The sequence below is a fragment of the Andrena cerasifolii genome, chromosome 5, assembly GCF_050908995.1.
Source record: "Andrena cerasifolii isolate SP2316 chromosome 5, iyAndCera1_principal, whole genome shotgun sequence".
NCBI lineage: Eukaryota > Metazoa > Arthropoda > Insecta > Hymenoptera > Andrenidae > Andrena > Andrena cerasifolii.
Window position 1 is genome coordinate 16193668 of NC_135122.1, and position 15002 is coordinate 16208669.

At 43.0% G+C, this 15002-nt stretch overlaps 2 protein-coding genes across 3 annotated transcripts; both read left to right on the top strand.

Annotated features, from left to right (window-relative positions):
* Nucleotides 1–9761: 9761 nt before the first annotated feature.
* Nucleotides 9762–12928, top strand: LOC143368916 (vanin-like protein 1). 2 transcript variants are annotated; one of them, XM_076812136.1, is made up of 8 exons: nt 9762–9905; nt 10076–10225; nt 10741–10881; nt 10962–11108; nt 11217–11362; nt 11494–11711; nt 11791–11895; nt 12212–12928. In XM_076812136.1, the coding sequence occupies exons 1-8, from the start codon at nt 9777–9779 to the stop codon at nt 12919–12921; spliced, it is 1746 nt and encodes a 581-aa protein (XP_076668251.1). In that variant the 5' UTR covers nt 9762–9776; the 3' UTR covers nt 12922–12928. The 2 variants fall into 2 exon arrangements, with proteins under 2 accessions (XP_076668251.1, XP_076668252.1); XM_076812137.1 differs by having other exon boundaries at nt 9822–9905; nt 10144–10225.
* A 138-nt stretch (nt 12929–13066) lies between these two features.
* On the top strand, nt 13067–14880 carry LOC143368927 (cytochrome b-c1 complex subunit Rieske, mitochondrial). Its single transcript, XM_076812164.1, has 3 exons — nt 13067–14191; nt 14265–14442; nt 14545–14880. The coding sequence occupies exons 1-3, from the start codon at nt 13966–13968 to the stop codon at nt 14834–14836; spliced, it is 696 nt and encodes a 231-aa protein (XP_076668279.1). The 5' UTR covers nt 13067–13965; the 3' UTR covers nt 14837–14880.
* Nucleotides 14881–15002: the final 122 nt, after the last annotated feature.

Sequence of the window (15002 nt, forward strand, 5' to 3'; positions counted from 1 at the left end):
TCTCCGCCTCAATCGCCATCCGCTGCCATTCCATGCTGGTTTCTACTCTTCTTTCTCCACGACGCTTTCAGATGTTTGTCCTTATTTGGATGTCTGTAGCTACTGCTTGGCTGGAGTAACCCTCTACCACTTTCCCTTCTAGCCGATCACCGTTCACGCTCAAAATTCCAGCCTATGCAGTGAAGTATGTTCCGTGCTTTCTATCCTTCCGCGATGCGATGTATGGAGAAAACCTCTCCCTTGCCTCTCTCTCTTGGCTCTCGATCAGTAGTTTTTCCAACAGAAATCAATGGTCGATACAGTACCGATGTGCGTACCTAAATGTGTGGGTTTATCGAGCGTGCCGCCTGTGCGGCAGCGCTTGAGGCGAGAGAATTTGACGGAAGCTCGTTCATCTTACCTAGCGTACGATAGAAAAGCCCTAGAAATATCCTACCTACTACATATTACCATAAAATGCTCCTGCCCGGTGACATAGCGATATCAATCTGCTAGATACACGATACAATACATTATCGCCTTCATCGGCATAGGGCTTGTAGCAACGAGGTCAAGATTAAATTTCCCCTCCCTTCCTCGAATCTCGATGCTGTAGCTGTGTACATACTCACGTGTAGATAATGCATCGGGGTGATGAAAAAAGATTACACGTATGTACTCTGCACCTACTCGAGAAGGATAATGCACGACACGCGTTCACTAATTTGATCGTTAAATATAATCCGCAAGACAGATAGTATCAACTTTGTCTTGCTATCGGCACCTACCCCTTTCTTTCCGCACCGCTAGCTTTCGCCCGTGCACGAATGCCAAATGATCGAACGATCAGACAAAGCAACGCAGCTGTTACAGCTGTAGAGTAAAGCCAAACAGTTACCCACCTATACGTACCTATCGCCCAACGTAACAAGTGGCATCTGTTGCTTGCGTTTCGTCGATTTAAGTGCTACGAAACACTCGACTGTTTGGCACGCTTCCAATTGGCATCTTGTCAGGCATTACAGAATTTATAACGCTCTAGCCCTTTAGTTTTTAGTCGTCGCTGTCGCTGGTGATTTTTGTCCAACTCGAATAATGCCAATACCTATGTACGTAGGTAATCCACATAATTTTAATCTTGGACGATTCCAATTGGCGCCGCGCACCTGTGCGATCTGCTTTTCAGATCCACACTGCTTCGCCTTGGTTTATCTTTAGTTAAGGATCGATAATCGGTATCGATTCGATGATAAATTCTATCTAGACATATTTATCATCGAACTTGTCTAGACTGAATCTATATTTTTTAAGGCATCGCCAGGCACGAGCAGGTACGAACAGAAACGAATCATTTTGCGAGTTGGCCGGGTTACGCCAACCGTCAACACGGTTCGGTGTTCAGCAACCGCGCAGAAAGGCAGAAAAAGAAGAAAGTGGAAGAGACAGAGAATGGGAAAGGGAAAGAGAAAGAGAGAGAGAAAGGATTAATAACTAGGCGTGAGTGGATATCTGTGGACGTGTGGGCTAGGGCTGGGACTATTCGTCGAATTTTTCGGTATTCGAATATTCGAGTACTTCAGTTGCTCAATTATTTGGCGAATATAATTCGAATATCCAAGTATTCGAATACTATTCGAATATTTAAGTATTCGAATATCCAAGTATTCGAATATTTAAGTATTCGAATATCCAAGTATTCGAATATCCAAGTATTCGAATATCCAAGTATTCGAATATCCAAGTATTCGAATACTATTCGAATATTTAAGTATTCGAATATCCAAGTATTCGAATACTATTCGAATATTTAAGTATTCGAATACTGATGTATTTGAATAGTATGTGAATTATAAATCAAGTTCTTTAGGTTCATTTGTCAGGGTGAAATCTTGTAAGCTAATTTTGACCCACTTCACACTGTTGTATTCGAATAGTATTCGAATAATAACATTCGAATACTCAAATATTCAAAGTTTATTCGTAGCATTCGAATACTTGTAAAATATTCGAATATTAAATTATTCGAAAAGTCCCAGCCCTAGTGTGGGCACATTTCACCCCCGTCACTCTATACAAATTCAGTTCTCTACTTCTGAGCAATCTCATTGAACGGGTTGGCCCGGAACGGGTCCACCGACCGTTCCGAATACTGCCATTAGGATTTCCTTTTCGCTCCATGCCTACCTTATACTTACGTTCGAGTAAATATCTCCTACCGACTGTATACATACTACCTACACGGGTTACATACATTACCGTGCTCCGTCACAATTTCACTTTTCGCTCCTTCTTTCATCGCGCATTGATCGTACGCAATCACTGTGGCCATAAGCCATAAGGGAACACCACTGAAAACAACCCTCCGTTTCACGTGATCACGTTAAAAATAATTTCTTCTCATCCGTTCTGCTCTTTCCCCGCGTTTCGAAGCAGAAAGGGTTGTGCGTAGAGGACAGAGCGAGAATAAATCATTTAAATAAAGCGACGATCGATTTCTTCCAGACGAACGTCTGTTACTTTTGCTTCTCTTCCAAGTGGTCTTGTATCCTGCAGACAGTGTATGTAAATAAACCTGCCTAAATGCACACTTGCACTTACGAAGCAAAAATAAGTTTCGAATCAAACGAGCCAATCGCTACTACATATATATATATATATATATATAAGGTCCACCCTATTATTGCCCCCCCCCCCCCCGATCCAGCGACCAACTGCCCGCTTACAATTTACATAGATACCTGTTGTCCACTCGTTCACCTTCTTTTGTCCCTTCCCTTCTCCTCGCGCTCGTAACTTTCTTCCGCAAAACTACAGTGATTACAGTGAATACCTACGTGGATCTGGTTGAATGGTAGAATATGGGAACTACCAGAGAGTGTGCGGTGCGCAAGTAATAGGTACGTGATTTATTTACGGATAGTGCCACTACCAACTACCCATCCACCGTAATCACGCACCGCGCCGCCCCGACGTACCTACCTACCTAAGTATATCTATAGACGCGATTATATCTTTCACCTTTTGATAAACCAATCAAATTCAATAGTACCTGCTAATCATTCCTTCAACTACCGGGTCTTTCTAATTAAAAACTCGCCTCGGGGAAATTACTCCCCTTTGGACACTCTGACGGTTCCCACTACCACTCCGTCTCCGCCTCCGTTCAATCGAGCACATTCAAACTCGGTGATCCGACTAATAATCGACCATTATGTTAATAATAATCCACTGGGGAGTCGAGAGACGTCGAAGAGAGTCTTCTTTTATCTACACACGTTACAGGTGTGCACGTGGGACGCGTGTGCGTCCCAAGTGTCACGCTGCACTATCCGCAACAATTTCCGTGTCACCGAGGGCATCCATTAATCCCGCCGCTAATTCGACTTTCTACCCACCCGATCACAAATTTAAATGTTCTCGGCACCTATGTGAAATATGCATAGTGCATGCTAGTTAGGGTGGCTCTTATTTACTTCTGGCGAAATTTCTTTTCAAGATTTTCTTCGCGGCACCCCCCAGAATAGATTGAAATAATAAAAAAAAAATCTGGGCAAATTTCGAGCCCGATCGGAGCCCTTGAACATTTAAATAATTATTTAACAGCTCACAAAGGCGATTTCATATAATATCCTCCAAGTTATTGATTACATAAAAAAATATGTCAAACAAAAGTTGTAGATCCGGACCAGTAGCATATTTTACGTTCTATTACTTTTTCTCGTGCGACAAACGGTTTTCGAAAACAGTCGGAAAACCTAAAAAAAAAATTGTTTTTCAAATTTTGAAAGTATAAATCCTTCACGAACACTTTTTATTTACGGAGGCGAAGAAAAAAATTGTAACTTTTATTTTCGAGGACTATATTTGAAGCATTTAAGGCGGGGCGTATACCGAGATATGCCAAAAAGATACAAAATTTGTTTTCCTTATTTTCAGGGTTTGATATGTTATGAATGTTTCCTGAAAATTAGTGACCGAGATCATAAAAGATGTTCCTTGTCTGGATCTACAACTTTGGTTTGACATATTTTTTTATGTAATCAATAACTTGGCGGATATTATATAAAATTAAATCTGTGAGCTTTTAAATAATTATTTAAATGTTCAGGGGCCCAGGGACCCTTTTCCCGTTATCCGATCGGGCTCAAACTTTGCACAGATTTTTTTTTTATTATTTCGTACCATCCCAGGGGTGGGAAGTGCCGCGAAGAAAATTCAAAAGTTGAAAATAAGAGCCACCCTAGCGCATACCTAACCCAGGAGGATTACATGTAAGTGGGTATGTAGGTATATCTACATTCGTATGTAGGACATGCGCATTCCTACTATACGTGTATGCCTTTAACGAGAATTGCCGATCTCAGGCGCCGTACGAACCTTCGGCCATCCATGATATCTACGCTCGGTTGCCAAATGCCAAGTCCGACGAAAGCTTTCTACCGAAAGCCAGCCGGACCCCATTTAAAATTCGACTCTCGCTGCAAGGCAAGACGACATTCATAATTAACTGTGTGCCATGTGAAAAGCCCCGAAAGTAGGTCGGACGTAGCTTTTCTTTACTCCTGTACGTACTTACTTATATGCATACTACATACCTATATCGCTAGATGTAAGTCTGGAAAGGTTAAAAGATACGCACGGACACGTACGCAGTGACGAACCGCTAAATCGTCTGTAAATTCTACTCTTTCGCACAGAGTCTGAAGATACATATACCCCCTAGTAGCATTTATTGTTGGCATTTTGATGGCCAACTAATTCCCAACTTGGGGATACTGTGGGCCAACCAGAAATGCTACTAGGGCCTAGTAATAGATTTATGTGTTGCAATCCAATATTTCTCGAGCATTTGTGCGTATTCTTGACCACCTATGTAGGTAGTACACCCCTCTATTACGTATCTAATAGGTAGTTCTGGCCGAATCTGTATTTTAAAGTTAAGGGGAGGAGACCGTATAAACAGAACGAAAAATAGAAATAAATTTTTTTCCGTAAATCGCTTCTGAAACATTTCAAAAATATATTCCCAAAGTTATAGGCCGAAATTCAACGCCGTATTGGTAATATAGCCTGGTGAGTCAGCGCGCCTCCGAGCGCCGAGCATACCCAAAGCGCATTTTAAACGCGATTTTCTCGAAACCACGTTTTCACAATTGGCACCGGGGATAACTAAAAAATTATTTGACCCATCAACTTCAAATTTTGCACACTTTTATTTTATAATATTCCTCGGAATATGAACCACAAGGTTTAATCAAATTATTAATTTTAATTTTATTATTAATTTAATAATAATAATCTCGAAAAAAACCTATTTAAGATATTGCTCTATTTCTTTCGTACTTATTACAATCTGACTGTTATAAAAAATTGTTTTACTTGTTATAATGTTAAATAAGGTACCCTTAAAGTTTCGAAAGGATTGGCGCATTGGTATCTTTGTAAATAATTCCTAAATATTTATACAAAAATAAGCCGTTTATACGGACATCTCCCCTTAAACGGTTTGATGGTTCGAGTCTCTCGTAGGAGGGCAACTCGTTTCGAGCTACAAGTAAAATTACCTAATCGATCGAGGTGGACGAGAAGAAATATGGGTCCACGGGTCCACGGGGAAGGAAAGTTCGGAAGGTTATTCATAGATGACCCGCTTCGTCTCAATTCCATTGCCAATAACGAATAGTAACCTTGGCCGATCCACGATACCATGCGAATCGGTCAACGTAGACGATTGCCCTCGTCTACGCCAACATTTCAGATATCGACACGCTATTATTGATTACGATAGCTTCGTAAACAGCATTGTGGCCATTAAGCACTAGTCGTAAACCGATAATAGCTAAAACAACCTGTAGGTAGTAGGTAGGTAGGTAGGTAATCATTCGTTTTAGTCCGTATCCCGTCGTTTAATGTGGACACTGCAATTTCTCAACTACTCAACTACTTATGTACCTGCATATGTGGCGCCAGCCACATTCGCGCGGCGCGTAGAGAGCCCGCCAGCGCTCGTAAATCTTCGGCGAGCCTCGGGAAGGCTTGGGAGCTTAGGGACGCGGTGCGCTGGAAGAAACGGCACTTCTTCTCTGGCATCGAGACATGCGTCGCGCCAATGTGGCTGACGCCACATATACATATACCTGTTCAATATACGATACCATTTGACAACGGAGAGCGGTATAGATTACCTTCAGCGTTCTTTTCTTCTTTTTTCATTGATCCGTCAACTATATTGGCAAGTCTAATACGCAGTATCAATACGCAGGAAGACCTTTTACCAATGGCACGTGATTTCCAAGCAACTACTATTTAGGTATCGCGAGGAACGTAATGCAAGATGCGCAACAGAGAAAGAGATTGTAGTGGCAAGAGGAGAAGGAATACGGATTCGTTCAAGACACATACGTGTGTGATAATTACCAAAACCTCTGTTGAAATGTCCTCTGCAATTCCTACTGATTCCACGCAACTTAATCAACACCTTTAACGGCAGCTTTTACATTTACGGGATACATATACCTGTACATACATATATGTATGCAGTTGAGCTTAGATTGGTTGGGTAAAAGGAGTTAATGGCGGTCACTTAAGCTGTTTTCCTTGTTTGCTTGGCAACGATTAAGGCGAGGTCGTTCGACAAAATAGGAATGTTGTCGTGGAACGTAAAGCCAAGAAAGCATTGCGCATTTCGCACGTGCCGTTTTATAATAACAATACCGATCACCATTGCCCGCTGACCGCGATCGCCTCATTCTCCCCTACGTTCCGCGCTCACTGATCCACCGATTCCCCAACATCCTTTTCACGTTTATCAATTACCTATCCTTCTTTCTTTACTTTCTCTACTTTCCACACATCTTTGTCTATTTCCGACGAGTCGCTCACAATTAAATGCTTTACTTTGCTTTCGTGCGCAATATAAACTGTCTATTAACGTCAACAAAAGCGAAAGCGAGTAAGCAGGGGAAACATCGCAACGATTCCAGTTGGCGCTTTCAGGTTGAATGGGAGAAGTATGTAAATAGAAGAGAAGCAAGGGAAGAAGATCGGTGTTTGCTTGGTCGAGGGTGCAAAAAGCGGAGCAGGAAGGGGTACCAGAGAACAAAACTATAAAGAACAGAGAGGGAGAGAGAGAGAGAGAGTGGGGGTATGATATTCCGAACGAAAAATGAAAAAGGGACCGAGACCAGGGAGGAAAAGCAACCGCGTGGCAGACAGCGTCGCGACGCACTGCTGTTTCCCATCGTCACGACCCCGCCAGTTTTGTAGCCGCACGCGAGCTCGCCCTCTTGCCCTCGTCTTCATTCGCGATCCCCACCACCCTTCCGTTATCCGGTTACGTTACAGCAACCCTTGCGCATCCCATCGTAACCACGCCACACCGTCGCTCCCCGCGTTACGATTTCTCTATACTCGTATTACGTATCTCTACCGAGAAAACGAAATCGTGCGTATTTCCTTCTCCCCCCACCCCTGACCCTTCTCACGCCGCGCCGCACGCGTATTAAGTATTGTTCAACGTTCGTTTCCGCGATACGGACGTGAAATCTCTGGACTGGATCAACCACTCCGAACTTAATCTCAATACAGTTCCTGATCACTTAAGAGTAACTACCGCGGGTTTTTAAACGTGTAAAGGGAAAACTTGAACAAATTCAAAAGATTTCTTGTTATTTCAGTAAACCTATGTTTTATCTTTAATTGGGTATTTAAAAAACTGCGCACATAATAATAGTTATTTTATAATTTAACTTTGAAAGTGAAAAATGCGAAGGGAGCAGTTTCTGATCACCTTCGCGCGTTTTACTATGAGCTATCAAATTTTGCCTATAAATTTCAAAATACTTCATAATTATTTAGTAATTTGTTAGAATAAATTTGTATCGTTATAAGCGTATTATTTGGTTTATTTTCCTAAACTGATCAGGAATTGGGTTCTGATCAGGAACTGGGTCCTTGACGGTACTGTGCCCGGACGGAAAGAAGTCGGTCGAGAAACTCTAGGGTCCGAATAGTTCATCCCTATTGGCTGGCGCGACAACGTCGACGAATACAAAGTAAGCAAACGGGTCACGGGCGGCGGGAGCCAATGCGAGCGAAGAACCCCTCTTGCCCCTGTGACATTTCAACCGACTTCTTTCCAGCCGGGCACAGTACACCTGTAGGGGAAAACACTCGGGAGTTTTAAACGGTTCGGTAATGATAAAAGTATATAAAAAGCGTACGGGCAGATCGCTATGTTCGGTCGGGACTGTAATGTACCTATGTATACTTATAAATAGATGTGTATAAACCTTTCGCTTTTCTTCGTATCCTACCATCGACATGTACTTCTCATCTCTTGCCATTATTCAATTACAGATAACGAAATTGATAAGATACGACATTGATGAGTAAGATTCGGATCGCTGCAGACTTTTGCACTTTCTACATCATTTTTGCCCACTTGATTGTTTTACTCGTAGGGGATGAGGGCAACGAGATAATGGTAATGATAATCGGCATTATCAATCAAGTAATTATATTTAGGATCACTGTCACGCCAGTGCGTTAGATAAGCCGAACACATACATATCCGTACATACAGTAGTACCTACAACCGTACAATATGGATTTTATCGTTCTTTAAATTAGCTCGGTGGCAAGTAAATATATTACATCATCATTTATACAATTCCAATTACGATAAAATGTGACGTGCGTGGTAAACCGATATGTGCAAATTACTCAGAGTACAGGCTAATTGTAAGTAGGCTGCAGCCCAGGGCGACAAATATCCGACGAAGGAAATTGGAAAAGGTTTCAAATCAGCCCTTTCATAATGATTAATAATCATCGATTATAGAGCATACAATACGTTTAGAATGCAGATGTGTTTCCAAGTCGCGAACTTTGTTGTCGAACGTTAAAATGCTGCATGTTTTGCTGTTGCTATTCTTCAAAGAAGATGTGTGGTGTGCAGTGCGCACTGTGCAGGTTCGCGCGGCTTCGTAGATGCATCTGGACGAGTGTAGGGGAGACCGGGACTAGTTGATACATTATTCTGTTTTCAATTTGTTTTATTTATTTATTTTTAATTAATTACTTAATAACAAATATGCCGAAACATACTTTGGTCCTTCCTCTTTAATATATAGTAAGCGAAAACTTGAAAAAATACGTACAAAATGAATGAAAATCGTTTTTGAATGCCCTCGTTTTTTTCGACTCTGCCACATGCCACTGTGTTAAAATGCATTAACTTTAATTAACAATTTCTCGATAACTATGCGGTAAATCGATTTTAAATTTTGCACAAGGGTTGCTTGCATTCCAAATTAGTTTTGCACGAAATTTCAAAGAATTCTTGAATTCGGTAGATTAATCGGGAACTACCCTTAACGTCAAAGTACATAGACGTACCATCAATTCGTCTGCATCAACCTGCCCCCTGTATCAACTATCCCAGGTCTCCCCTACGCGATGCGGACTGTAGTTACTTATTAGTATATAGAGCATGGGCATAGCTAGGATTTCATTCAAGGGAGGAGCCCCTCCTTCGCTACACCCATTATATATTTACAGCGATTCATTCGTTTAGTGAATGAAGTGAATCTCCTACAACTAGCTAGTTGCGTGTCGGCTGCGGATTTAAAGATTTAAACGTACAGGCTAAGATAAATCGAGTAGATACTTATCCTGGACAAGTGATGGAAAAACACAATGTGATTATTATCACACGCGATGGTGATATGTAACTCATTAGTTCGATAAGTGAGTACATAATAGCTACAACTTGCACACGGTGTCATTGCGCACGCATGTCCAGTCCCGCTGTTCAGGAATCAGGGATCAGGAATTCAGTTACATATAGACCAGATCTCCGAACCGCACCGAATAGTATTCACAAGGCGTTCGTGGGCCTAACATCTCACAGAGGTTCATCCGTGGTAACCGCAAAACGATTATAATTGTTCCCTCATTTTACTCTCTCGCCAACTGCATTTCATCGCCGGTTCGCTTTTTGCAACTTCTTTCGCAGCGATACATATTAATAAACTCGGATACACTGGTTGCAACGTTGCTGGTTCATGGAATTAATATTGTACTTGTTTCGTAGGTTCGCACTACTTGCTTTCCTCCGCAACCATCTTCTCACGGTCCCCAGCGCCAGCGGGCTGCAACGAGCTCAACAATTACTATGCGTGGTAAATGGAGTGGCTTCGGGCTGGGGTTGGTCCTCCTAACTCTTCTGCACCCTTCGTCTCAGGTAAAATTAACGCGTTAGTCAATCCGTCGTCGTAAGCGTGTACACCAACCGCGCTCGCACAGTCAAAGATTTATTTGACACGTACTTTTTTTTATCGGCAATCATCCACATGTAGAGGGTGAAATCAGCCCTCGAAGTTTGGGAGTGAATAACAAGACAAATTCAACCATATATAAACAAATATATTAACGATATATTACAATGAAGAAAGAACGAGTTACAAAAATAAAACATTTTCAAATTCGATGCGGCACGGGTTCCCGTTGTCCGGTGGACTTCAAATTTTGCACACAGTAGTTTTTCATCCAGTTGCACAGTTCCAGTGGGTGTCCCGAAACAAATTTGAAAGTCGGAAAATAAGGTCCACCCTAGTGTACCTACATGCACTTACTTACATCTAGGTAGATATAGGTGTAGGAAGCGCTTAGCAGCTGAGCGGCGCGATTGGTGTCCCAGAGTCAAAGGAACTCGGTGCACACTGCGATGCGATTCCTTCTGATCGGTGTGTTAAACAGGCGCCGCAGCAGGACTGGCGGGACTACTATGTAGGAGCGGTGGTGGAATTCGCGCCGACTACTGTTTACGGCAATGGTCCGGCAACTTTGAAGGCGAACACTGAAGCGTACATCAAGTACATAGAAGATGCGAGCCAACAGGTAAGAGGATGCATGCGTATTGCACTGTAGATATGTCCTTCAATAAGTCGTCACGGTTAAAATTTCTACGTGTTCGCCAGGACGCCGATATTATCGTATTCCCGGAAGATGGATTGACGTCTGTGATGATGCCGAACAAATCGCGGATGAAGCCATGGTCAACGGTGATCCCTTCCGCTCTCGACGAATACGTTCCTTGCACAGGGAACCGCGAAGACGTTAGCGATGTAAGTGAAATCACTTGTATATCCCATACTCCAGCAGAGAAATGGAGCGTAAATGAATCCTGACGCGTACGTTCCATGTTCCTGTACATATGTTGGATATTCTTGCAGACACTAAAGATGGTATCGTGCGCGGCCAAAGAGAATCAAATTTACGTGGTAATAAACATCGCCGAGAGGGAATTGGACAGCAAAAACGAGACACATTACCACAACACTAATGTGGTGTTTGACCGGACGGGGAAAATAATTGCCAGGTGCGTAATAAAGTTCATAAATACGTTCGCGACACCGCTGCGTTTCCACGCGACGCGAAGATACTAGTGCCCACGGCAGAGTGCCTACGTAAGGTTAATTGTTGTTAAATGCAAGGTTACGCTGTACACAGGTACCGTAAGGTGAATCTTTTCATGGAATATCCGCGGTTTGATGTCATGGACACGCCGGAAATCGTTACCTTTGACACCGATTTCGGAGTCAAGTTCGGCACGTTCATATGTTTCGATATGCTGTTCAATGTACCAGCTCTAAACTTGACGAGGATCGAAGGAGTTACGAATTTCGTATATCCGGTTGCCTGGGGCTCCGAAGTGCCGTTCTTAACAGGTAAGGGCTGCGAAACACCAGTCTTGCGGTGTTGTTGTAATTGTTGTTCGTACATGAATTGCAATGAGTTTCATTCCAGCCCTTCAAATGCAATTCGGATGGTCTTTTTCTGAGAATGTGAATCTATTGGCGGCCGGATACCACGGGACAGAGTTTGCCTCCATGGGAAGTGGCATTTATTTAGGTACGTCGGTACAGGCTGTCCTAAGTACTCCCTGATAGCCAGATCTGGGCAGCAGAATCTGACGTCAGGACCGTAGTCGTCTGTGTCCGCAGATGGCTGCGTTCTGAGGTGCAGAGCCTGATGTCAGATCGGCAGCAGATCCGCAGCAGATTCTGCCGTCTGCTACGGTTCAGACTCTGCGCTCTCATGCCGGAACCAGACCCTGCTACCAATCTGATGTCAGACTGGAGACAGATGGTTATCAGGGCTACTACTACTACTACTATGTACTTATGTACCTGCAATGTACGTTTTGCCTGACATTCTGCTTTTCTAGGTCGCCATGGAATAGCGAACGTAACGTTTTCTCACCATCCAGACCGTAAACTCTTAATCTCTCGCATCCCGAAAACGCCAGGCTTGGCGAGGAAACCCGACGAGGGAATCAAGATGGAGATGGAGATGGAGGAAGAGAAGACTAATCTCTTGAACGCAAGGCGGGACCCTCCCTACGACACTAAAGAGAGAGTAGAGAATATTCAAGGAATGATCATGCAACTGGACAATATCGAGGCATTCAACACTGTTCGTATAAACGGCTCAATGAGCAACTCTGTTTGCCATGGAGACTTCTGTTGCGCCTTCGACATTGAAACGACTTCCACCGATTCTTCGACCAATTATCGTGCTGCCGTTTACAAGGGACTTCGCCTGTTTGGCCGGCAAGTGGAAGCGGGTATCCGCGTCTGTGGATTGGTACAATGTTCCAATGACTCGGTCCTCTCTTGCACTTCCGTTCAACCGTCAAATACCGTATTTACCAGTCTGAAAATTCAGGCAACGTTCGACGATTACCCGCAGCTTCTCGTGATGCCAACTCTCATGGACTCTACGCTGTTTCCATTCAAACACTGGTCGTACACTACAAACACGCACGACCAACACACGACCGTCACCCTCGCCTTAAACAAACCGAACAAAGATATCGTTAGTTTTGGTATATATGCAAGAGACTTCAGCTTAGATTATTGGAAGCAGCTCCAGTAATCCTGATTCATTTCATCATTACTCTTGCCTCTTTAACTTTTCAATATCTGTATTCACCTTTTCTCCTTTCCTTACGTTGTTAAGGGTTTTCTTCTTTTCTGTTCCTTTCCTTTCCTTTCGGTCCAATTAAAAATTGTAGAGGAGAGAGAACGGTGTTGCAGGAGTGATTAATAAAAACCGTTAACCTTTAAGCCTTATTTGAGTTTCCAAACCCCTCCCCAATGTACTTGAATACGTAACGGTTACATTGTAACCTGAAGGAATCGAACACCCTCGAAAATGCACGACTCTCTGTTTGGAGTGACGAGCGAGCTGGAGCACTTCAGCTGGCTATGACAACAGGCAGGGTACAGAATAGACTAAACACCCGATTATGCCACTCATGAGTCCCATTTTCATGTCGCACCCAACGTTAACTAATAACGTCGTCAAACTCCGTGATAACTACTGTTTTCTCACTGTTCTGCTATTGTTGTACAAGATTTAAGAAAAAAGGCCCAGGTGGCATACGTTCTGCGGGGCCCATTTTTGGCAGAAAATGAAGAAGTAGTTTACTAAAAGCGGGCCAAGTGTAGTAGTACGAAAAAAATGTAGTGTTTGGATACCTATACCTAATCATAATTTTTTTTTTGGGCATGAGGCCCTGCGGGGACTTCTGTGCATGGGCCTAAGTGGCAAGTGCTCATCAGCCGCCCTGTTAAATCCGCCACTGGTGAGAATAATGTATTAAAAGCTGTGTACTTAGGTATAGCGTGAAAGTATTATTGGACTATTCTAGGGAAGGTAGTATCATATACTCGACGAATAAACCAACTCTTTGAACATGTACATCTTGTAACTAACGAAAAACTTTGTACCTAAAAGTAGACATTTTAAGCAATAACTTTAAAACGTCGATAATTTGAAAACAAAAGTTTTGGGGTTACGCCATTATTGCGCTGATGGCCTCATACAGATGTATATTCGTTCAATTGTTTCTGGGACAGCTGAATCGTAAATTGCAAAGAGCCATAGCTTGGAGCGACAGTCGAGATTAGAAAAGAAATGTTGCGTCCCAATGTGTCATGCTATAATCTCCCTTTCGCGTCGTGCCGAGTATTTAGAAATCGCTTGAATTCAAATCTGATTCGATTAACGGATCGATATGCTCATACCGATTTACCGGAGAGAAATTTTCAAGAGTTTCGCCGACAAACGTTGCAAAATTCCAATGAATCTGCAGCACGAACCGTCGATGAACGAAGAACCTCGACTTACGCGGCGTCTTTCGGTACGTTTTCCCAAACTTGTGCACTTTTTAGGCACTGAACTAGGGAATAAGGTTAAAGTTGGTTGATCATTAGTCGCCGGTGTCGCAGCCTTGTATGGAATAAAATCTCATATATTGCATTGCGTACTATTTATGTCTCCATCGCGAGACATCCTGGCGGAAGCACAAATTAAAATTGATTTGCGAGGCATAACGCCGGGGCGGATGTCAATTGTGAAATGGCGAGGAAAGCCGATTTTCGTCTACCATCGGTAAAATGAAAAGAAACTCCTTGCCAATACAGTATCCTATATTCCTATCCTTCGCGTCAAGCACATACATACATACATACATACGTTTGGAATACATTTCAGAGCTGAATCCGTCATAGAACAAGAACAACTTGTGAATGCCGCGGAGTTACGAGATCCCCAGAGTGACAATGAAAGAACGAAAAGGCCAGAATGGCTGATCGTATTTGGAATTTGTACGCATCTTGGTTGCATACCGATTCCTAATGCCGGCAAGATACCCGGTGGATTTTTCTGTCCATGTCACGGGTCTCATTTCGATGGGGCTGGGCGCATACGTAAGGGACCGGCGCCTACCAATTTGGAAATACCTGAGTATAAATTCCTCGACGACGATACCGTGGTCGTCGGCTGACTGGGCTTGCTGGGCTGACTGACACTCTCGACAGTCTCAACACTTACCTCTTACTCTATGGAGTATGCACCATGCATCCTCCGCCGATTTCATTTCTATCAGAGTAGTCACATTAGTCAGTAATAACGTTTCTCGTTAATTTCCATGCAAATAAAAACGATATAAG